General features: G+C 43.8%; 1 protein-coding gene across 1 annotated transcript in view; it reads right to left on the reverse strand.

The window, feature by feature from the left end:
- Nucleotides 1-25,943, reverse strand: part of alk (ALK receptor tyrosine kinase) — a 320,052-nt gene that overhangs the window by 178,890 nt on the left and 115,219 nt on the right. The window contains exon 2 of the mRNA XM_053846084.1: nucleotides 10,459-10,569. Coding sequence (XP_053702059.1) covers nucleotides 10,459-10,569 — 111 coding nt within the window. The remainder of the gene's footprint in view (nucleotides 1-10,458; nucleotides 10,570-25,943) is intronic.

Here is a 25,943-nt window from a genome sequence, read left to right on the forward strand (position 1 = left end):
CCGGAATCTTGTCCGAATTTTGTTCATTTTTTGTGACACAACATGCTGAACCCAACAGCTGAAAGATGGCGGAGGCATCAACTGAGTTGAGGCACCTCCAAGTCTGGAGGTAAAGGGCTCGAAAGAAATCAAAGAAAAAATAAACCTTGCTTTCTGTTGAATGCTGTTGAATGTGTAGCTACTTTATTACGGCAGGGAACACTTCTTTTTTCTTTCAGCTTCTCCCTCCAGGGTTCGCTACAGCGGATCATCCTCCTCCATCTCACCCAGTCCTCTGCTTCCTCTTCTCTCAAACCTACAGACCTCATGTCCTCCTTCACCACCTCCATCAATCTCCTCTTTGGCCTTCCTCTCCACCTTCTGCCTGGCAGTTCCAACCTCAACATCTTCCTACCAATGTACTGGCTCTCTCTCCTCTGTACATGTCCAAACCATCTCCATCTAGCCTCTCTGACTTGGTCTCCTAAACACCTGAGCACATGTGCTGTCCCTCTGATCCTATCCATCCTGCTCACTCCCAGAGAGAAGCTCAGCATCTTCATCTCTGCTACCTCCAGCTCTGCCTCACCACCTCTTAGTGCACTTTCCCTTTCATCCTTCGGCCTTCTATATCAGGCACAATAGGAGCTACTGGCCCTTATGAGTGGGGGTTATATGCTGCTGAAAAATGTCACTTGCAAACAGGATCCACAAGGGTCTCATACTGAGCATCAATTCAGAGTCAACAAATCATTCCATCTTTATTTATACTGCATGTTTCATGCAAAATACATAGCAAAGATGACACCAAAACAAACCACAGTTCTGGTAGGACAGACTCACGCTCACAATATTTGTTATTCCACACGTATAAGGATCATATTGTGAGGGAAGTTAAAAGCCCAGATGAATGACAAGACAATCCGAGATCTGCTTCAGATCCTCAACGATACACCGCCAGAGAGGCAGAGGTGCCATTCATTCGAGGCTGCTGCCGCCCCTCTCTGCCTTAAATGTGCCTCCAACACACACAGACGTGACACCAGAAGAAATGGAGCTGTATCTAATGAAGGTGGCGATGACAACATTCCCACACCAGGCAAAGGGTTCAAAGCTTCGTATTTTAACTGTTTGCGAACACATATTTGGAGATGAGTTTCTTCGCTGATATTCAAGGCTAAATCTGAATTAGAACTTCATCCCCCGCTGCTCTTTAGACTCTTTAGAATGTGTCTAATTACCGGTGGATACAAGGTTTAGTCATTAAAATAATGTTGTTTATTTGAGCGTAAGCAGTGGCCAGGAAGGAGTCAAAGAGGGGACAACTTGGCGACAAAAAAAAAAGAACTAAAAAATTAAACGAAGAATCCAGCTTTAAAAAGAAGAAGTTTGTTAAAGCTTCTGGGTTCATGAATAAATTACAACCTGGATAGTTTTTTGGGGGGCGAGTTAATGGAGTAGAAGCAAAAGTATATGAGAAAATTTGAATAAATAGGGGACCGTTTTTAAGACCTACAACCTGAATCAGGTGGAATAAAAAAAAAAGTACTTTTAAAAACACTTAAATGCTACATCTGTCAAGCATCGTGGCTACTGCTTTCCTCAAGTCAGAAGACTAAATCCAAGTGTTTTAAGAGTGACCCACCTCTATTTAAGAGTCACTACTCTCTAACTGCTCGTGGGTAGATGAGGTTTCACGACTCAGTATTAAAGGGTAGATAAGGTTTCATAAAACAGCGTCCTGGTTTTCAGAGGCCACCAGATGGCTGTTTGGACTTGAACAACCAATTCAATGAAACCGCACATCATTTCTAAACCAAGAGCGCCATCTAGTGGCCTCTGAAGATTAGAACAATGTTTCATCAACCCTGCAACACCGTTTCATGATACCTCATCTACACTCACTGACAGGCATTCGGATATTGCTGCTGTTACAAACTTTTGCCTGAAATAGTCCCAGGACAGGCCAAATATGGCTGGGACACTTAACATAAACGCATTGTCAGCACCCTTTACAGACCTACACGGATGCTTCCCTCCCTTCAGATACTCATCGGTGTAGCCACCCCAAATACAGACACCTCATCCGAGTACCTCCCATGGGCTGCCATGACACCTCTGATTCATAGTGCAACACTCATTCTTAGCATCTTCTTAACCATTCCAAAAGGCAGACACTGCAAGGCCCCGCCGACATCCAGCAGCGCGCACAACAACATGCCCCTCCCTTCACCAAATCTCACCTGACAGAGACAATAAATGGCTCTTGTATGAACATCGACTTGAGGAACAGTGTTAATGAAATGAACACCTGACAGATCCCCAGCTAATCCAACTGTATCATCCATCAAGGCAGCAGCTTTGGGCAAACAGAGGCACTATACCTCAATAAGAGATGAACACAAATCCAGATTCCAAATACAAATTCACATTCATGCGGTCATGGCTCCGCTGACAAGACGTCGGATTGGTTAATGAGGCCACGCCGACACTGTGACCTGCACCTCATCCATCAAACAGGGCTGAGATTGAACGCGTCGCCCTGAAGCCTCAAGGTCGTTCACATGTGAGCCGCTACACTGGACGTGTTCATTTTTTTTCCTTTGCAAATGAACACGTCAAACCTACAAGCGATAGGTGTGAAATGAATGAGACTCACATTAGGTGAATCAGTTTGACGACGTGAGTTACCCTGAAAATATGCTGACAATTAAAAGGGAAGCCATCAGTTATGACGGGAAGTCAATTCTCCTCTGGCGGCCAGTCCTGCCGCAGCTGCGGACTGTGCCCAGGCTGCGGTGGCCAAACCTTCTCAAGGGTCTGTGTCGTGTCCGCGTTCTTCCTGCTTTTATTTTTGTGATTCCTGCTTGTGTCTCGTTTCTGTTTCCTTGTTTTCCCCCAGCTTTCCGAGCGACACGGCTGGCATTCATCGGCTATTCAAGTCAGACTGCATATCAACACCTCGGTGCCAGCTCGTGTCGCCAGATGGTTACTTCGCGTTCTCGGGGTAAACACTTCCAAGACTCCACTCTCTTGTTTTGCTTCTCTGAATATTCAAAATTCTGTGCGCACTTGATTCCCATTTCAGCTGCTTCCTTAGTTCTCGTTCTCCGTTTCTGTTTCCACGATTGTAGATCCGAGTTTGAGTGCTTTGTAAATCTCTCTTTGGTTGTTCCGGAACCATTGGTTCATCGGATCTGTTTGTCTGTGTATAACTTTGTCGTTGTTTAATCTCGCCTCCAAGCCTTCTGTCAGCCAGCACACATTTGCACCTGGGTTTGATCACAGAGACAGCCATGACAGTCGGCGGTTCAGACGGTGACATTTTATGGCACAAGCATGGGAGGCGAAGGAGAGAGTGCAGGCAGGGTGGAGACCACTGTGATGAGCATCAGATGGCGGAGCCTGTGACATGAGTATATCTGAGAGACAACACAGAGGAAGGAAGAGGAAGGAAGAGGAAGACTTTGATTTTACAAATAGGGAAGTAAAATAAAAATGGTGCTACAGTTACGATATTACAGATACCTCAAACCACACACAAACACACAAAAAAAAGAGTTGACAAAGGATTGTGGTGGTGTGGTTGTCCATTCCAGACTTTTTTTTTTTAGAAGGAATCATTTTCATCAAATGTGGTGCTCTTCTTATTTCCTGCGAGCTCAATCCCTGTCTTCCACACCACCCACTTTTTTTCAGGCCTACAAAGGCAGCCGTCAGGCGGGGGGTCCGCTGAATTATTCACGGGAAACTCTGTAAAACCTTGAAGACGCTCAAGATTCCACTGACGAAACTGAAGCCCGCCAGAATCCTTTGACCTTACGGCTTCTTTCTGATCATTAAAAACTGTTTGTGAGTTCCCAACTGTTTGATCCTGCGGGGAACACAACCCAGTGTCAGTTTTACCAGAAAGGGAACGGCTCTTTTTCGCGGATGAGTTATAACCCAGCCGTGTTGGTCAGTGTGGCTTGAGCAGAGGTTGCGATGAGCAGTACAGACAGTATTAAGTAACGCATCGAAACGTAACTGCACCTACATCACAGCGTAGCATACTGTTGCGGTACTTTGTCATGACGGTAAAAAATACTTTCTGTTGCGATACTTCCTCTTTGTTTCAAGATCCGTGTTGGGCCTTCCAGAGGCTCCGATGAGCACAGGAAGTTTTCCTATTTCCTATTCTGACTGCACCAACTCTCCACATATGAAACTAGTATTTTTAATTCCAGCTGACAAGATGGTTGGCAGGAAATTTGCTCATTTCTCTTCTGAATCGAAGCGACGGTCGGAACAGGAGCGGGAATATTCACCTCCGTCTCTTAATTCTTCTGACTGAGCTGACAAACGCCATTGTCTGATGTTCATTCACCTGGACGATTAACGTCATATTAAAACCATGGCTCAAACTGTAGCGTCAAGAATCTGACGGGCCATTTAACACGACTTTTAGAGTCTGCCATAAAAAAAGTACATACATATGAAGGAGCGAGGAGAAGAATAATTACCTTGTCTCTCTTTTCCAACCCTCCAGCTCCAGTTTAACTATTTAACATCGCTGCGGCGGAGATATGCAAATGAAACAATGTGCAAACATGGAGGAGAAGGGCGAGCTGAATGATTTGACTCCACCGGCGCCGCGGCGCTACCTTTTATGCCGCCCCACTTTTGCAAATGCGTTTTATTCCACTGCTGTGTCTCATTACACAAGAACAGCACCAGCAGCTGACTGAGGCAGATGTTCCATTGTGGGGAACGGCAACTCCTCAAGTGGCGGCATCCATCTGAGTGGCGGGGTCTGCAGCTGCCAGCCACAGCTGAACCGGGACCATCCGTCTCGAAGCGGGGTGGGAAGAAGAGAAAATGAGCGAAGCCTCTGATTCAGCCCGGGTGGAGTGACACGTGACGCAGGTCGTTCATACAGTCAACAAATGCCTTCCTGGCTCCATGGGGCGTCAGACAATCCCAAACATCTCCCCGGTTCCAGTGAAACAATAAGCCAACTGAGGCAAACAAAGTCGTAAAAGATTCTTCTTTACATTTTCATCACAGCTAGTCCTCCACCTTCACCTGTCCTGATCAGCCTCTAGTCCAGAGGTGGGCAATTCAATTTCCTAAATGGCCACATTAGAAACAATAACTGTTGTGAGGGGCCATCATCAAAAGAAAGACAGAGATACCGATAGATAGATAGATAGATAGAAAATACCCAAAATATATAGTTAAGTAACAAGGACAAAAAACATTAGATGTACCTGCGGATATTAAGTCGTGTAAATATGCCATGAAACATATTGAAATATTTCATTTTATACGCACTTAATTTGAATGAAATGGCCAATGAAAAGAATAAAAAAAAATATATATATATATATATATATATATATATATATATATATATATATATATATATATATATATATATATATATATATGGCGGTGGTGACTAAAAGAGAAAGACCCAAAAAAAAAAGAAAAAAAAACAACAGAAAAATTACAACATATCAGTCATAGTTTTAGTCAGTCAAAAGGGCCACGAAAATACAGGCATCGGGCCGCATATGGCCCCGGGCCGCACTTTGCCCAGGTCTGCTCTGGTCCTCACCACATCCACTCTTCTTCCTTATGACGACCCCGACGCTGCTTTCTCCAAAGATGAGGTTTCATGAAACAGTGTCCTGATTTTCAGAGGCCACTAGATGGCACTGTCTGCTGTAAAATGTTTAGACTTGAACAACAGATTTAATGAAATTTCACATCCTTTCCCAACCAACAGCGCCACCTATGAAAATTGGGACACTGTTTCATCAACCCATCACTGCTCTAATCCATGAATAGTGGCACTAAAATGTCAGTGCTGTGTGGTAACAAACATTGTAGATGGGTGGGAACCCACCTTCAGCCGTACATTCTGTACACATGCACGCAGTCGCACAGATAAGAAAGAAAAAAAAGAAAAAGAATTTGACCTTTTTTTTGTCCGGGGGAAGGGTTGCGATTCTCCATCAGCTTCTCACATGTATTCTGACCTTTCAGCCTCATCCCTTCTCACACTGCAGATCACGTAAATCTGTCGTGGCTCGATGCTAGTAAAGTATGAGCAGGTCCAGAAAATAAATTGATGACGTTTCATGAAAACCAGCAGGAAAATATTGCTATGAGTTACATCACATCAATCATCATACTGTGACTCCTGCTTTTTTTTTTTTTTTTTTTTTTTTTAAAGCCATGAATAAAAACATGTCCAGTCCAGTTCAGAGGTCCTGCAGTTTCACTCTGAAGTGGTGACCTCACAGAAAAGAGCCAGAGTCATTTGTGCCACTCTGAGCTCTAAACTTTCCTGGCTGAAAATTGGCGAGCCCTGAAGGCCTGGCGGCAAAAGGCTGCTAATGGATGCAGGGAGTCAGGCGAGTGCCGGCCAGGGCAGGTGGCGAGTGTCCACTCCGTCTGACTTGGCGGTACAGGAAGGGAACAAATGCCATTGGAAAGCAGATGCTGCAGGGACGGCTGAGATCTTGCACTTCAGCCTGGAGCCATGTGCTTGTGATCCGTCCTCTCCGCCGCCTTTGTCTCCATGAAAAACATCACTGGTAAGAAGTCGTGCTGCTGTCAAAGACCCTCCAGAAACAGAAGGAGTCCTGCATCACACACGGACATTTGCCTCCTTTATGCTGTAACTTGGGGTCAAATGACTTAATGTTACTGTTATTGTTCACCGTAAACAGACCTTGAATAACACTAGAAGACGTGGTAGCTAATATTTCGGGGGCAGTAACCTCTACTGTTGATGCTTGTAACACAATAAAAAAACATATTCATGTGGCATCATTTTGCACTTGTCCAAGAGGTGTTACAAAAAATATGCCTGGAGACAGCGGCGTATAAATCCCTGGGCTGAAGTGGGCACCACGTTGGGTGATTAAAAGATTATTCAGCGATCGCCGCAACTGTATTCACAACTGGCTCACGTATCAGCACTGCTCTTGAGACGACTCTAGAGGTGGTTCTATCCTGACCAGTCAATTCAGAGAAACTTGTCCTGAAATGACACGATGGCAAAGTCGGACTGCGACTTCATGATGCCGGATTAATCTCAGTTAAGATGTGAATTTCGTCAGTTCAGTCAGTATATATATATATATATATATATATATATATATATATATATATATATATATATATATATAATAACAGTTTTCTCTCCAGACAACAGGGAACCTTTGTAAGTGCAGGAGTTCCTGCTCCACTGATCACACTGATGCACAAGACGCGTGGCAGCTAGGATGATAACAACAACAACAAACATGGAGGAATCCCAGAACAAAAGCAAACAAAAGCATCTGTTTGCTTTTGTTGAGGGAGGTTTTTCACTACACAATGACCAGGGTTTCCACTACTCTGAATGGACTTGAAATTCTTATAACATTGAAATTCTTATACAAATATTTTCAAGACATTAAAGAAGCTTTAGTTTAACTAAAGTGATATAAAAACTTGAATATAGCCACTGTCGTGATGTACTGTGCTATTGTCAAACTGATGCAAAATAAACAATATTTTGTTGCTTAAATGTATGTATGGGTCCATCATTTCATTCAGTAATGTACCAAATTCTTCCACATTGAAAAATGTGGCTTCTTGTGGCTTCTTATGCCATTAAACTGAGATTATTATATATATAGTGTCATAAACTTTATACTGTGGTTGGAAACACAATATTCTTAGCTCCGATGAGATTCACTCTGAGGAGCCTGGACTTGCCCTCAGAAATGAGGTAAGAAACTCGGGAGAGATGAGCAGAAAGTTCCTGCTGTTTTGCACCATGTGGTCACGGACTGAGCATAAATTGAAAAACACTACCTGGTCGTTCAGGAGGTTTGGTTCTTGGTTCTTGTCATGAATAATGGTTCAGCGATCAAACCTCACTCACATCATAATTCTCATCTGTCGTTCGCTGTCCAGATGTGGCTGTCAACGCATCTGCATCAGACAGGAACTGACAATTAGCATGGAGAACAAAAGCCTCCTTCAGGCGGTCAGCAGTGTCTGCAAGATGATGTGTTATTGATTTCACCCAAGAAAAGACGGGGAGAGATTCACAGTTCTGCAGCTGACACTGTCTACAACTGCAAGCTGCGCTGGCCCCCGGACAGCAAGTCAAGACTGAGTAACATAAAAAGCCCAGAGCTTACAGACAGGCCGACCTTTAACCCAACATCTACTCGGGCGGTGGGGGGAAGCATGGAGACCGTCCCCGGGTGACATGAGCAGACTGAAACAGTCCGACTTGTCTCCCTCAAAATCATGACTCACCGGTTTCTGGAGTCAGAGTGCGCTCCGTTATAATGCCAGAACACAAGCACAATTTCGGATCTGATCGTTGCTGACAGATAAAATCGTCGACTGAGAAGATGGCCTGAATCTAATCTGGACTCACGTGTAAAATGTAAAAAAAAATCTGGTACTAGAAAGAGGCAGATTATTACACGAAAGTCATCGTGAGAGGAACATTTGAGTCGAATATTTATACTTGGGATGGCGTGACACCGATCTGATGACCATCCCTAGTTTATAGACTGGAATTCTCCAAGATCCCTCCTCAGGTCCAAAGGGAGAGGCAATATCTCCTTTAGGTGAATCACAATCCAGTCACTTCACACTCTGACCCTCCTCAAAAGCCCTATTTATGCTCAGCCGTACGCATCCTTTTGTCCACGCTCTGTGTTCATTTAGGCTGAGTCCCATTTCTCACCCTAACTCGAGCACTTGACACTAGCACTTTTTGGTTTGGAATGCCTCCCCGATGAAGGGCCTTCCGACGAAGCGAAGGGATTGAGGTCCCTAGGAATTGGGACGACACAAGCCTGCGTGTCATTGGCTGCCGTGCTGTGTTTTGGTTCCTGCATATTGAGTGTTGGAAACGACAGCTCCAAAGCTTTTGCAACCTCTTGCATCTGTGCTGATCGTCTCACTTGGTTTGGTGAACCAACGGAGAAGAAATGGGTGGAGTTGAAGCTGGCTTCGCCGCTATGTTGCGGTGATAGATCTGTTAGAGGCATGAGGATGTTAACATTAGCCTGGATGCTAGTACATACATGATGTATTGTTCATGTTGTCGGACACGGTCGACCACTTGGGTGTGATACGAGAGAAAGTAAACAAACGAAAGAATAGTCCTCTTTACTAAAATGTCCCTGTTGTCCCATCCAACATTTGTTTTTAAATAAAGTACTTTGGTATCCTGGAAATCTATCCACACGTCGTATTCCCACTTGGTTTCAAGTCAGCTCCGGAGCTCCCTGGGTTTGAAGGGATCAGTTCAAGTGGTGAACTTAGGAGTAGTGGGACACACTACACTTACATGTGAACGCGCAAAACTGAGTGTTAAGGTGAGAAACGGGAGCCTAAGTCTGTGTTTCTGCAGCTTTCCTCATAGCTTACGGATATGGACCTAACTGGGCGGTACCCCCAGAAACCATGTCTTGCTGTCACTACCAGATATGTAGCACTAATAAGACATAACAATGGGGGAAATCCGTCCTCCAGTCACGATATATTTGATGGCCTCACCGACCACCGCCTCGTCTTTTGTGCAAGAGGTACATCACCAACACGTCTTCCATCGCGCCATGTTTGTTTTGGAGTTTGTTGCTGTGATGGACGTTTGACTCTGGGCTGCAGCCCCCGGTGGATATATTGTGTTTACATAAAGGACACGTGGAAGCATGTGGTCAGTCACAGTGTTTGAAAGGGACGTGTAGAATTTTGTACGTAAAGGGAACATAAATGGGCCTAAAAGCTGACTTGAACCCACCTAGAAAGTGGGAACTCAGCCATGGAAACCCTAAATAGAAAATCCCAAAGTTACACACATAAGCTACTATCAACTCATGATAAACAATTTGAGAAAAAAGTACACAAAAATGTCACAATAAAGTCCGTAATCTTCAGTAGGGTCAGTTGGAAAATCTACTTAGAGCTAATGCTAATAAACACGTGCAGATTTGAGAGACAAATATGGAACTGTTTTGGTCCTTAGGATCTTCAAGACAGTCTTTTATAATAACTGCTTTACTATCATAGCATTAGCAGCGGCTAAAGCCTGTGGGCTCGATTTAAAACAGTTTCTTCTTCAATGTAATCTCAAAGAAGGCTGTCAGACAAAAGCATGACTCCGCATCTTTTATTCATCTCTGACATCAGTGCAAAATGAAGAGCAATAGTAAACTTCGTATATGAGACGGAGAGAACAAAAGCGTCACATGCCGTGGATCCCAGCAGTGAAAGAGTGTGTCATGTCAGCAGAACGTTTTATTGGATTCTTTCTTTTACTACTGGAAGGTTGCAGTGGCGTTTCAGTGGTTTGTCCTTGGCTGAGTCGTAAACATGATCATGTGCAACTGCAGTCGCCGAAACAACGTCGCGAGTTGTAAATGAATGTGAAGTGTTAATATCTCCATTAGGTGTGTGGCGTTGAAACCTCACCTGATGTGCTCGTCCTTCTCTCGATGGGGAAGCTTAAAACGTCCTCTGCTAGCCAGGAAAAGCTCCAATATCCACTTGGACTGAGCGCTTCATGACCAGGAAGTGTTGCGCCTGGAAACAAAGAGGGATGTAAGTTACACCTCTTATTATGACCTCATACAATAGGGTCAGGAAGACGGGATGAAGGAAGCGATGACCCTATTGATCTGGAGAAGGTATTCACTCCCAGCTAACCAGAATATTTATATTTAACCCGGGGTTATTTTGAACCAGTAAAGGCAGAACATCATCACACAGGTGCTAGCAATGTGGGTCTTCTGACTTACGGTAGCAAACAGGAAGTAGTGACCCCACACCGTCGCATGTTTGAGTACAGAGAATAATACAGTCTTCTTATAATAATCCGACACCTTTGTTCGGAACTCATTCTTCCTGACGGAGACTTTACGAAGGTTCTCACTGTCAACCTTTGACAGGCTCTAAAAGCATCTCCACCTGCAGCTGTTTCTTTAAATAGAGAAGCGACCCTCAAATTATTTCAGCTTTAATGTGGGTGACGTTGGAGCGCGAGATAAAGATGCGCAGGATAAACATGCTGGAGTCACCAACCGTGGCTTGGCTCCGCACCCGCAGACTAATGACCACAAGGTAGCCCAGAACTCAGCTAATGCTCAGCAGAACTTCCTCACATACCTCTGTGCCCACAGCTCCCTGAACTCCCAACACATAAACAGCATCTCCCATCAGTCGCCCTGAGTCTGCGGGTAATTAGCACAGTCACAGTCTGATACGCTGCGACCTGGGAGGAGGCTGCCGCCGCATAAATCTGCCTGCTGGTAAACAGAGCAGGCTTGCTCTGCTCTCAGCCTGGCATCCGCTTACCCTGCATCCCAAAATCACACAGTGGTGTGTCATCCATGGAAAACTGGACGTACGAAAATGAAGTCAGTCTCTGAGATTCCAAAACTTAAAAAGCGGCAGCAGTGATGCGGTCACTGTATCGGACCGTCGTGGTGAACGTGAAAGGGAGCTGAGTCACAAGACCAAGCTCTGGATTTACCGATCAAGCTACATTCCCATCCTCACCTGTGGTCACGAGCTTTGGGTAGTGACCGAAAGGATGAGATCGCGGATACAAGCGGCTGAGATGAGTTTCCTCCGCAGGGTGGCTGGGCGCACCCTTAGAGATAGAGTTCGGTCATCCGGGAGGAGCTCGGGGTGGAGCCGCTGCTCCTCCACATCCAGAGGAACCAGCTGAGGTGGCTCGGGCATCTGATCCGGATGCCCCCTGGACGCCTCCCTGGGGAGGTGTTGCGGGCATGTCCTACCAGGAGGAGACCCCGGGGAAGACCCAGGACTCGCTGGAGAGACTATGTCTCCGGTCTGGCCTTGGAACGCCTTGGGATCCCCCGGGAAGAGCTGGAGGAGGTTTGTGCGGATCAGGAAGTTTGGGCTTCCTTGCTCCGAATGCTGCCTCCGCGACCCGACCCCGGATAAGCGGCAGAAGAAAGAAGGTGTTTTTTTCCAAAATGGATTTCAAGCAACGAATTCTGAATGGAAAACAAATAAAAAACAAAAAAAAGATTTTTTTGTTCCGACAATCTAATGTACATCAGGACTGCTTTACTCTGTGTGGTGCAGTCAATGTTTCTGTTCAAAAAGTTATTAGACCCTCCATAAATGTAACAGTCCCTCAAACAATTTGAACAATTTGTCTACTGGAGAATAGCAGTAAATGACTCAACACGTCCCATGCAGATGTAAGAGTCAACATATTATGAATGCAGCACAACACAGTCACCTTCTTGAATAGTCCACCACTCTCAATGTTGGTCCCACAAGTTACTACTTTAGGGTCACTTTCACTTTTCATTGGTCAATAGGAAAGAAAATGTTCAATATATATCAGACCCAGGATTTATTTATTTTAAAATTTTGTTTTTCATCTGTCTTGAAAACGAATAGTAATACAATAGCTGTATCAAAGTATGCGAACCAACAACATGGTTTTCATGCTGCGATCCAACTCCACACTCCCATAATTGTCCATTTCAAATCATTTGAGTGGATTTTTTTTTAAGGAAAATTAATGAAATCAACAAGAAATGATTCACTAACACATAGGCCACTTCCTTCAACCACTTCTTCTCCGACTTTGCTTTCAGGATTTTCGCTCTAGTGAAGCTACTGTTGCCCAACTATAATAAACTGCACATAAAACCACAGTAAAGAACGTCAGTTTTAGTCTAAATACAGCCGCACGCTGACAGAACTGTTTCCTCTTCCGTCTGCTCTGTTCCTGAGCGTCTTCCATTTGAAGCTACCAGCTGCTGTTGTGAGGGAACATGCCGACCCGTCCGAACCCTGGTGGACCGGCGGGCACAGAATACATCTGTCGTGGTTGTTGGTTCTAAAAGCCCAGTGGCCTTCGTAACTGAAGGCTCTTGTTTTGGCTTATTTGCCGTGTGATAAAATGCTGGGGGTGTCACAGCAGTGATGTCAGCGCCAGGGCTTCCTCTCAGAACCACTGGCCCAAATTCTCCTCAGGCCTCTCCTCATGCATGTATGAGTTTTATCCTCAACAACAGGGTGAAGATTTTACACACCTGGACCCCGAGTGAAACCATCAGGGCATAAAAAAAGGAAGCCAAGAGAGGCTGTTCTGGTCTGCAGGCTGGACTCCCCCCCCACCCCCCGGACATCCTCGCCATAGAAAGCAGGGAATGGCAGATGCTGAGCGGGCCGGAACTGGCTCAGGTGGCGTGAGAAGAAGCCAGAGGAGGCAGCTGAAAAGGTAACCTTGCTTATCCTACAAGCAGAGCAACTGCAGAAACGGATAAATGCAGGGATTTGCATTTAAATTGGATTTAAAAGGGATTTTGGAGACGCATTCATACAATCAAACCAATATAGAAGTAGGATAATTGTATTTTGTCTTTGACTATCTCACACATATACAAGCGAGCAGATAGCGGAGAATAAGCCCCGGCGATTCACTCCAGCTCAGAAGCAAAACACAAGTCAAACCCGCCTTATTGTCGCGACCAAACTGGGTTTCTGACTCAACAGTCGATTGTGGTTCCTACAAGTCACATGACCACTCTTCCTGCAGCCACATCTCGACGCGCACATTCCTGAACCTTGAAATTACAAAAACTTTTAAGTTGGGCAACTCCAAAGTAGCGTGAAATAAAAGCGGGGATAACTGTTAACATGGCTGACTTCCACATTTAAATCGCCGCGATGGTAAATACAAACAAACGCAGGACACCGGTGGCTTAAGCTACAGTTTGAACTGAAATCGGTATCTCCTGACAGAAGCAAGCCTCTTAGCCGCCTCTGATCCCTGTACTGAAATGAAACAACTTTCAAAGCTCATTACCGACTCTGTAGCTTCCCCTTCAACCCAGCTGAACCTCCGATTTCTTGGGGGTTTGGTGGAGAGTAGACATGAGGCAAGTCGGACTGGTTGTTCTTTAAAACTGCACTGCTCTGAATCCATCCATGGAGCTTGAGTTGCGACACTGGGCGCTTGCAAGACTCATCCCAGTGGTATAACACTGGACCTGAGTCACTCTGTTTGTTCACAGGGTTTCACCCTCTCCTCCAGCACTGTTGGCTACTCTTGTGTTGATCAGCGTAAATTCCAGATTATAGAATATTATCTGCACCCACTAAATTTAAGAAGGAAAATAGATGGTGTTCATACATAAGCTGCACCGGTCCATAAGCCACGGGTGCAGTGGTGCCACAGAAAGGTCAGTAATCACTTTTAAACTAGTTTTGAAAACGGAGTCAAGCACTGAGACTGAGTCAGGAAACTAACTCAGCAATGTTCTGAACTTGAGTCCTGAACTCCTCACATCTTTCATTTACATTAAAGCGCCTAAAATGTGCTGTTTTTTTTTTACCAAAGTTTTGACCCCACAGCCGGTCTCAGCTGCTACTTCTCGTCTCCGGTCCTCCAGGAGATTGTCATATATTTGTACTCTGCCCAACACTGTACATCAGTGGAGGGCAATTCAATTTCCTAAAGGGCCACAGTAGAAACTGTAACAGTTGTGAGGGGCCATCATGCCAAAAGACAGACAGCGATGACTACAAAACATGATGGAAAAATATCCAAAATTTACACTTAAGTAACAAGGACAAAATCAACAAGTGTAAATATGCCATGAAACCTATTGAAATATTCATTTTAAATTCACTTAATTTGAATATATATCAACTATGGACCAAAATACATTTTCAGTATTAGCGCAATGTTTTTTGCGGAACAAGAAAAACTCAAAAATGGCCAATGAAAAGATTTACTGCTGCAGTGGTGGTGGTGACTCAAAGAGACAGAACAAAAAAAAGGCAAAAAAATTACGACGTATTAGTTATACTGTAGTTTTAGTCTGACATCAAACGGACCACGGAAATACAGGTATTGGGTTGCATATGGCCCCCGGACTGCACTTTGACCACGTCCTGCTGTACACATTTGCAGGATAAACATTTTCTTTAGTGAACTTTATTGAGTGACTTACGGATTTACGGCTGCAGAGCGCCGCGTCTCATTGGTGGCACGCAGCTAACACGTGTACATACAGCGGCTAGCATCCAGGAGGTTGAACAATGTGAACGCAATTCCGTGAAGGTCTTAATGAAAGTCAGAGTGCTTAGTGGACGTGAAGCCTCTTCTGATGGGAATCAATGGCGCCTTTTGAAGCAGGGCCAGCGCGCGGCTGTTCCCCCGCCTCGGCCGCCTGACGCGCACTTTGACAAGCATTTAGTGACGCGCCGCTGCAGCGGACAGGTCATCGATTTATCTAGCCAGTAATGTATGAATCCCAAGGTAAATCTTTCATGAATGGACAAGAAAGCTGAGGACAATTTTGATCGAGGTAAAAAGCCACCGCAGGTGAGTCGCTTATTTGCCTCTCAATTCGCCGCCGCCACGCTACTCGTCCAGCTGATGGGCGATTCATAGCAGAATCTATTTGGGCGGAGGAGTCCCTATTGATTCACCTGAGGATCACACCGGTGGTGAGGAACACCTGAGCCGCACGTCTGCTACCTGCACAGCCTCCGCCAGCTTCATGGGTAATTGCCTTTATTTCTGGATCATTGCGCTGTCGTGAAACAGAGCCTGGGAGCGGCCCATACATCATCTGCTCCGCTGTTCCCTCCAACCGTCCCACTCTCTTCTAAAGAGCTTGCTTTCGTCTGGGTCCGGTACATATGTTGTTGTGCACATCTGCCCCCTTGAGCTACATTTACTGTGTACTGTTTTATTGATTTGTTTTTTTCTTGTCATGTTTAGTGTGTCCTCAATATCATGACAATTTTCAGAAAAATAGTTTCTTTTAGACAGTTTATTTTTCATGACTACCATAATTTCTGGACTATAGAGCGCACCTGAACATCAGCCAGACCAACTTAATTTAAGAGGCTAGAAGTTTTTGTTCATATATAAGTCGCTCCGTTCTGTAAGCTGCAGATGCTAGAAGGGTCAAGGTTACGTAGCGCCACCAATCCTGTTTCGAGATTGGGCCCCAGCTTCTGACTTGACCGCCAGTATAAATGGACTCGACGCTTCAGACCAATGAAGTTACAGGGGTTTTATAGACATTAAAATACGTGTGTTTTACCGGCACGTCTCCGTTGAGCTCTTTAGTGGATATAACACGGGTGTGTAATTTCATTGGTCTGATGTGTCGATGCCTGTAAATATCAATATACTGTACTGGCCACACAGTTGTTTAGGAGGAGTTCAGACTGAGTGAAAAAAAAGAAGCATCTTATAGTCCGGAAATTACGGTAGTTTTCAAGACAGATTCAGTTGATTTGGTGTGGAAAACAAAATGAGAAAAATGAATAAATAAATGATCAGTGTTCTAATGTAGATATTTCTCATTCTATTCTTATGCTGTATTTTTTTACTCTATCTCCTCAAGACTTTTCCCCTTTTATTTTATTGTTATTATTACCACATTTTAGATATTATGGAGGAATGGAAGAATCCCTGAACAAACGCATCTGTTTGCTTTTGTTCAGGGATGTTTTTTGCAACGCAATGTTTTATAAAATTGAAATTCTGATACAAATATTGTCATGACATTAAAAGAGCTTCAGTTTAAAGAAGGTGATATAACAACTTGAATATAGCCACCATTGTAATGTATTGTGCTATTGTCAAACAGATGCAAAATAAACAATATTTTGTTGTTTAAATGTATGAATTGTAATACCATTATACTGCGATTGATATATATATATATTTTGTGTGTGTGTGGGTGTGTGTGTGTGTGTGTAATTTTATCTTACAATATTTTATCTAATGATTTACTCACGACCTGGTGAGTACTTTTCCCGACACTTTTTAGACAGATACAGAGGCTCAAAACATTTCTTTTGACAGGGAACAAGTACAGCAGTTTAAATGGTGCACGAGCTGCCGACGGAATGATCCGCATGAGGTCAAAACGTTGTAGCCAATCTGTGTAATAATATGAAGAGTTGCGACTGAAATCCAATCCAATAAACTGATTTATCTCAAATACACTCCACATTAAAGACAAATTGAGCAATTCAAATTTGCTGCGAGACATGATTGCCGTGCAGCGGACGTTAGAATTGATTTCAAGACTTTCTGTTCTCGCCTGAAGGTTGTCTGGGACACGGCCTTAACTGCCTAACCCAAATGTCCATTTTCAAGGCTGCGTGTCGCAATAAATCCCCAACTATCTGGTCAAGTCTGGGAGCATTGCTTGAATCAAAAGGTGTTGCCGTCTAGGTGTTTGGGCGCCAGAGCAACATCTCGGAAGAGACAATGGGTGTCTACCGTATCTGTCGCCTGAACATGATGGGTGACTGGTGCTGGGGACCAAATGGTCCAAATTCGAGGGAACGTTTTGAGGCATCTAGAAGAACGATTACCACAGATGGTCCAAGAGAAGACACTTCCTTTTGGTCAGACCAAGTAGCTTCTGAGACAGAGCAGTCTTCGTCTCGTGGCTCGACAAATCGGTGGTTTGAATTTAAATGTTGGTGATGGAGATGTCTGGGAAAATGAGGAGAAGAAGACAACCGAAGAGGTTCATGGATGTTGTGAGTAAGAACAAGGGTGTGACCAAGGTGGTTGGGAACGTTGGAAACCTTGGAAGAATACCATCAATTGAGCGTTGAGTTAGCCGCACACCTTTCGACATTCTTTAACAGAGAGAAAGCGGCTCCAAAACAACCTCATTGACCACAGTTACTAAGTCAATAGCTTGATTTAGCCGCCGAGTCGGACACCATCTTGCTGCAAGACGAGCATAGCAACCATGCTAATGATTGCTAATGTGGAGCTAATGGAGTCTCCTTAACAAATTACTTTTGACTTTCTTGTGAGAACTGACAATGAAAACAACCTGAGTGAAGGTGATAGACGACAATTTACGTCTTCACGGTTTGTTTAACTCCACTGCGTAGCTGAGGCTCGCGCAGCCACAATCATAGTTGAGCTAAGCAGCAGGCTAACTCGAGCTGTTAACCGCATTATCCAGCTCGTGCCGTCCGACTAAATTTGGATTTGTCTCACATCGTCGGACTAAGCCGATTGTATGCATTTTAAAAGTCCAAACATAGCTGGATTAACGCAATAATTCGTTTTTTCGTTTCTGTCAAGTAACTTAGCCTCCTTAAGCTTCAAATGTAAGTTGCAAATTCATTTTTAAAAGTAATAGTTTTCCAATTTTAAGGTGTTAGAATCAGCTCTACCCACCTTAGTCTCGAACTGTTAGTCAGTATACTTGCGATACTATTGAAAAAAAGTCAACTTCAGAAAGGTCAACGCGGAGCTGAAATACACATCCATCTCGGTGTTGAGTCTTTTGACACAATTTCCGACAAAAGAAATGCTCACTCGTCGATAGAAAGGAGCGATTATACGCGGGAAGAAAGGGCTGCAAAGTGACAATGAGAGTGGCGATAAAACGGCTACGCTGATGCTCATTATTGAAAATGATTTAGCGCGTGTGCAGACGCCCCCTTTTCCTTTGAAGCCTCACTAAACCACTTGTGCTCTCCAATATGGCCCCTTTCACAAGCGACACATCAAATGATGTATTAAGGCGAACTCCTCTCACATATGTCTCCACTCTGGAAAAAATGTAGATTGCTCTTTCAAGTGTGGTCAGAGATTTCCAGCAAATGAACTCAAACAGGGGTTTATTGTCTGAAGGTGCATGAAAATCCAGTTCCTCATTCGAGCATAACATTTCTCTGGTCGTCTTACCGAGACATTTGTTGTGCATTATTGATCGGGAGCTCTGCTGGTGTGTAATTTTCAGACTGGAAGTGAGCCGGGAAAAAAGGTAAAATACGCGACGGGAATATTAAAAAGCTCAAACTTTTGGAGACGTCATGTTTTAAACATATTTTGATGCCATGTTGTCACTTGTGTTCCATGCATGGACTGAGTTTTGGGCATCGACGTCGCATTTTCTCTTGAAAGTCAGAAATAAAATGATCCTCCGGCGCGATGGAGCGTAGAGGCGAGTCACAGCAGCCGCTTAAGTGCTACGACTGCCTCCAGATGGCCAACATGACACATGACATACTGAAACTAAACTTTTGCCTTGTAGTTAAAAAAAAGCAAAAAGTAAAATAATAATAAAAATAATAGGGCATTCCCTATTTTATTCTATAAATGGCAATATGTCACTTTGTTTTGTTTGTCATACTTGTTGCTTTTTGTGTGTGATTTTAGCTGCAATGGATCAGACTGTGTCAAAGCAAAACATTGACTGTACATTCATATAACTGAGATTGTGCTAAAAAAAATGACCCCAAACATGGAAAAGCGCTGGACTCAAACCTCAAAATTGACATGAAAGATATTGTTTAGGCAATGAGAGCTGTAGTCGGCTGCCAAACTTGTAATCGAACTTTGTTCCTTTTAAATTCAAGTATGCAGTGAAGTAACTCGGTTACTTTTTGAGGGAGTAATCAGAAGTCGGATTACTTTTTCAAAGTACAGTGGTTCCTCCTCCTGAATGGATTTTTCCCATTACAATGAATGGAAAAAGAAATAATGCGTTCCAAGCCTTAAAATAGTCTTTTGTAGGAGTGAATGTAGAGTGTCTGCTGCAGGTGCACTGTTCCTCTATGTGTGTGGCCGCTGCATGTGGGAGGGGTTGCCGAGTGAGTGAGGTCTCTCCAGAAGTGAAGAGGTGCCCGGTGCGTGTCCAGCTCTGAATGTGCGCTTCTGTGCAGTTTGGCTGTGACAAAGTCATAAACCAAGTCACGCTCTGTCCCAGACTCGCCTCATCCCTGTCCCAGCTCCAGCCCACAACAGGAAATCAAACCCTGGAGTGAGAGCGAGCACCTCCCCTGTGACACTCTACCACGGTCCAAAGGTTTTACACCTCCATATGAAGAAAAAACAGTCAGTAAATGGAGCTAACGGGACACGTCTGCATCCAGAGGCTGCGTTATCCACAATAACAAAGCGCATCGTGGGTCAGCTGATCGGTCCGCGCACGTTATGTTTTTTCCAACATTTCTCAGGGCCATTCGAGTTCTGGATTTTCGTTCGAAATCAGAAGCAAAAACAAAAATCTAAAAAAATTTGATCGAACTCCGATTTGTTCGAATTACAGGACGTTCGAAAACCGAGGTACCACGCTAACTGTGGCAACAGTGGCAGCCATCTTGTCAGATCGCCTACTGGATCCCACTGTGCCCAGCGTGGACCCAAACAGATACACTGGAGAAGTTCACCTGGGATTACTCTGCGTCCCTCAAAACATCAGCCGCTCTTGCAATACTCAGCGCACAAAAGGCGACCGTGGACCCTTCAGTTTGAGTCCAGAAATTGATGTTTACAAGATTCTTATCTCACGGCAGCTAATGTGAGACGGATGGATCGGGGTCCTGACTTCAATGTGGCGGGCCGTGATGATCGCGTGTTTGTCTCATTGCATCATGAAAGCACGCAGTGTGAAATCACATACATCCATGATCTCAACTGCTTTGATTAGCTTTCTAGCTCCTCAACAACCGCGGAGATGAGTTGGGGAATTTCAACTGACACGGTTGGTAATTCATTTATGCATGAATCTTTAATAGAACCAGCGGCAACACGAAACCAGCATCGTGAGAGAGTTGCACTTCACTTTCTCACATCCAGCAGGAAAGTACATAACAAAAGAGTAGCCTAGATTTACAATGCTAATTGAGTCGGCGCCCACTAGGGGCTCTACAGAGCGCTACAACTATCGAGCCAATTCTTGTGTCCCACTGCACAGACGCCAACCCATCCGGGGGAGTGTTGAAACGCTTCATGATATACAGCGACGCCGTCACACGTGCTCTAAAATCACAGCTGGTAATGCAGGCTTTCTATAAATCTCTAAATCCGTCGATCTGCTACAAATATCTGAGCGAGTGTGACCTTTACTCACACACAAAAAGAGAGCAGAAGTAAATCATATTTGTTCCCGCTCAACACTTGGCCTTTGGCATCTCTTCGGAGCAGCTTTGGCTAAAGCTTTTGGCCCCGCCCCCTCACCCCTTCCAGTCCCACTGTTGTGGTGAAGAAACCAGTTTCAGGCCGGTCACACATTTCATGTGTCTGAGTCAGAGTGCAGGGACAATTTATGGCTCTTGGGTTGGAGTGCAGATAAGTGTAGTAAATTGGTTTAGTCTTATTTTCCTGCTGCAGACTGGACTTTTTTCAGCCTGCAACGACGGCAGAAACGTCGACCCCTTTGCCTTCGACATCCCTGCCATGAACAGACCTGTAGTTAGTGGAATGTTTGTCAGAGAATAAGAGTTTTTTTTCTGACAGGGAAACCTGGACCCAGCTGCGGCCACACTTGGATCAACATTCGAGTGGCCCTCGTGAGGTCAGAGAAGAAGACGCTATATATATATTATGAATAAAATATATATTTTTTATTTATTGAAAAAAATAATCAATCAAATATATATATATATAATTTATTTATTTATTTATTTATTTTTTGATTGATTAATTTATTTTTTTTCAATTTTCAATTTCACCAGCAATTTATGCATGTTTTTAGTTCTATTTCAAGTCAGTTGGATCAACATTCGAGTGGCCCTCGTGAGGTCAGAGAAGAAGACGCTATATATATATATATATATATATATATATATATATATATATATATATATATATATATATATATTATGAATAAAATATATATTTTTTATTTATTGAAAAAAATTAATTAATCAAATATATATATATATATATATATATATATATATATATATATATATATATATATATATATATATATATATATATTTATTTATTGATTGATTGATTAATTTATTTTTTTTCAATTTTCAATTTCACCAGCAATTTATGCATGTCTTTAGTTCTATTTCAAGTCATATTGAAATGTTTAACTTACTGAATCAGAATGTTTCAATGAGCAACACCAACTTTTACAATGGTTCTTGTCCCTCCAAATTCTATTTTAAAACATGCCTCGTAATAAAGCACCTTTATATCACATATATTACATGTTAAGTTCTGTCACCAAATATTCACCTCCTATGTCAAATGATTTAAACTGAGAATCATTCAATTTAATATATATAAAATGTAATAATAATATTGTAAGCTACTAGTATATACAGTTATTTTAATATAAACGGAAAGAAATTCTCCGTGTTTTACACTATTTTAGAAAGAAAACGTAAATTCTGTCTCACAAGAGTCATGTGGCCCCGTAATGGTTCACCCTTGCCCTGACCGACTAAACAAACCCTGACTGTAAACTCGGTGGCCACTCAATAGCTAGCAGTGATTCGAGCCCCACATGGAGCCCCGTATATACAGCTGTTCATTTCTTTACTACACGAACCACCATGGAACCAAAAACACGGCTCGCCTATGACACACTCCTTGACAAATCGTGGCTTCATTCATGCTTCAGATACCAATGTATGAATGCAGAGACAACAGAATAATAAGTGGAGCTGCCGTCATTTTACATCAAAAGATTACAGCACTGAGCGATGCACTAGTAGGTTCGGCAGGCTCTCCGTCTTCCGGCTGGGAGAAGGAGAATGAGATCACACCACAGAAGTGCTCATATGCTTAGTAAGACACACAGCCAAGCGGGTGGAATTAAGCAAAGAAATTATTCATATCTATACTTGGCACACTTTCCTCAGAAGTATAGATGTATAACTATTCATGAGCTGCAGAATAATTCGAGTTCGACACAATGCTTGTTAATATCAGAATGATCTTTTGACCTTGAGTTCCGTAAACATTTATGATTCTAATTCAGCGCCGTCATTATTCAGGTTGTTTCCGGCGAGTGGATCCAGAACCGAACGATACATAATGAATGAGTCGCTGGTCAGAGTTTGTTTTGCGGAGGTCGACCTCCATTATGAAAACCAGTTTCCTGCAGCTGTTGTTGGCGCCTGTGTTTGGTGTGGAACGCTATAACGAAAATGTGGCTATCCCGACCCACAACAGCACATGTCGACGAGTCACCTGGAAACATCGGTGGAGATGGAAGGGAGGGAAACCGGAATGTTTATTTTTTGTGACCAAAGTCGCTGGTGAAGGACGATTTACATATTTGAAGGGAACAACAAAGATACTGGGTGCTGAAAACAGCATACAATAACAACTGTTTTTACATTCCGCTCACAGTTGTAGACTGTTCACTCAATATTTTATTCAGCACATGATGGTGTTTAAAGTTGGACTCTTGCCAGGTTTAGTTTGAAACCCTAGAACGGCAACCATTCTTTTGTGTTGCAGCATTGCATGCAGATCGACGCAGTGGATTTTTTTTCCCTGAATAGGGGCGTCTCCCTTGGGGTGATGATGGCGGAGATGGGTCAGAGTTTGAGGGAGAAGAAGGCGCGTCTTTCATGGTCATCCTTAAAGGTCTACCTCAAGTCCTGCTCGACAGACGGAGGAGGAAGCACTTCATGCTGAGAAAAAGCAACTGAAAATGCTGCGGTGAACCCTGAAGTATCCCAGTACCACTCAACCCACAGTCACACTGCTAGAAAAATGAGTCAAATCTCGCACCCACGACGCTGTGCGGCATATTTCCAATCATCATAAACAACTCCCAGCTTCTGCAGCTGGTGACTGACACACACAACAATGCACACCGTCCATCTTCATAAATAGAGTTTATTTTAACTTTGACTTCCAGTGTTCCTGTGTAATATCCACTCTCCCTTCACCTGCACCATGGCTAAAGGTCCTTGCAGTCTCGCGGCTAACTATCCACACAGATGATGGCACTTATACAAAAATAAAGGGACCAGCAACTTTGAATGCATAAGATATTCCATTCAATATCAGTCCAACCCTATTCACAGGGAAAACCAATTCCATTCCAGCCACATCACAGGTGTTAAATCCACCAGGCACAGCTCTTCCATCTACCAATCATGTCTGGCTATTACCTCTGATCTCCCAGATACCCGCTAGAGGTGGATCTCGAATCCTGCTTGCCAACATGGACTGACCTTAGTTGGGTGGATTTGTTTAAACCTAGATAAGAGACAGGTTTTGAGACTGTGTGCAAGAAAATCAATGACGGTTGAACTATTATTTGCTACACAATGGCGTGACCATGCTAGCACATTAGCCGATCAGAAAGACAAAAATAAAAAAATACATTTTTGATTATTTATTTTGATATTTCTACATGTGTTTGTTTCATCCTTTGTATATTTTATTTTATTTTATTTTATTCCAACGCACTTCCCCACTGACCGTGACAATAAATCTGATTCTGATTCCGATAGAAAGGCCGCTCCAAATGCAGATTTGCTGGATGCAACCTTCAGCCCGCAGAATAACCAGCTATAACCACGGTTGTGAATCCTGGGCAACACTACCAGGTCACTTTCACACCCTCGCACTCTGCTGTTGACTCCGTGGCTCCGTCCTCACGTGCATGGTCACCTTCCACATTTGGCACCTCCCACAGCCATAACCATCCCGCTGACCTCACTCAGCGCCGTTGACACCACTCTTGTGTGTCTTCTGCGGCGACCTCATCGCACAGAAACATAAATCTCACAAGCTTCTCTCGAGAGGGAGGGGCTTTTATTCGTGTGTCACTCTCTACAAGCTGGATGAAAGGACACTTGTGATACCAGTGAACAGCCGTGTCTTACTGTTGTCTATCAAAATAATCCCACAGACAAGGGCTGTGTTTCTCAGCAGCACTGTGGTGTGGCCCCGCGTGTGATTAAGAATGAAGCGTGCGTGTGAAGTGACCTCGCGCATCAGTCTCGCCGCGACAAAAGCAATACTGACAAGCAGTCAGAAACAAATCCAGTGGGATTCCACTTCATCCCGATAGCACAGTGAATGTGACACACGGATCAAATTGGGAGTTAGAGAAGTGGGAGGCGATACGTGTAAAATCACCTTGCCCAAGGGTACGGCCTGCACAGATCAATATCGGGGAGAATTGATGTTGAGTAGTCGGTGTGGGGTCCTGTGTTCTTCTATGACAGGAATTTGTCAGAACTGTTTAGCAAGTGAATGGAAGGGATAATGGTGGATTTGGCAGAGCTGGACTCATCGATGTAGAGATAAACAGTAGAAAAATCTCTGCGCTGCAACAAAGAAAGAAACATTTTCCCTCTTCAGATGATCTACTCTTGATCGCCATCTTGTGCCTTTGGGGTGAGCAACACCATACGCATTATCACCCCATTGAATAGGTGGTTTTCAGAGTATGGGCCAGTCACTCCTCCTGTGCCTGGTTGGTATGAATGTGTCCTCCATTCTAAGAGCGCCTCCTACTGGCCCATATGACTGGGTGATGTCTACTGTAAAAAACAACCATTTAATGGTTGGGTGAAGGCCCCAGATCTGACCCAGAATCCTCAAGACAGAAGAATGCGTTTCGCTAACGTGGGAAAAGCTTGGTGCAGCCGGAGGTGGTTCCAGCACAAGAGAAGCCTCGGCCTCTTTCCAATGGCGGCTGCCCTCGCAACCCTTCCTCCTAAGATGAGGAATTGACGGATTGAATATTACCTAAAGGATTTTTCTGAGTGCAGATCAAGTTGCAAAGATATCAAAGAAAGAACGCTAGGTGGCCTTCATGGCGATAAAACACGAAAAAATGAACCCATTGAATACACTCACACTTATGCTTGTGATGTGTTTCAAGGTAGAAGCTTCAGCCAGCGATGAAGAATCAGCCCCTGGATCACTTTAGAAAAATCAAAAGCGTGTTTGAACTCCACTAACTGAAAGAAGTGTTTAGACCTAAAGAGAGAGAAAATACTGCACGCCTCATGCTGGCCTGTTTGATAACCAGATGAAAGAGTAAAACCACGACGTCTTATATTTTGAATTTTCTCCTTTTTTTCCCAACTCATCTATAGCGAACTGACACCCGACTTGTATTTATGTTCGGCAGCAGTCATAAAATCTCCAGCCTGTCCTTGCACACCTTGGACCCATTGATGCGTTT

Source organism: Synchiropus splendidus, chromosome 16 (assembly GCF_027744825.2).
Source record: "Synchiropus splendidus isolate RoL2022-P1 chromosome 16, RoL_Sspl_1.0, whole genome shotgun sequence".
Lineage (NCBI taxonomy): Eukaryota > Metazoa > Chordata > Actinopteri > Syngnathiformes > Callionymidae > Synchiropus > Synchiropus splendidus.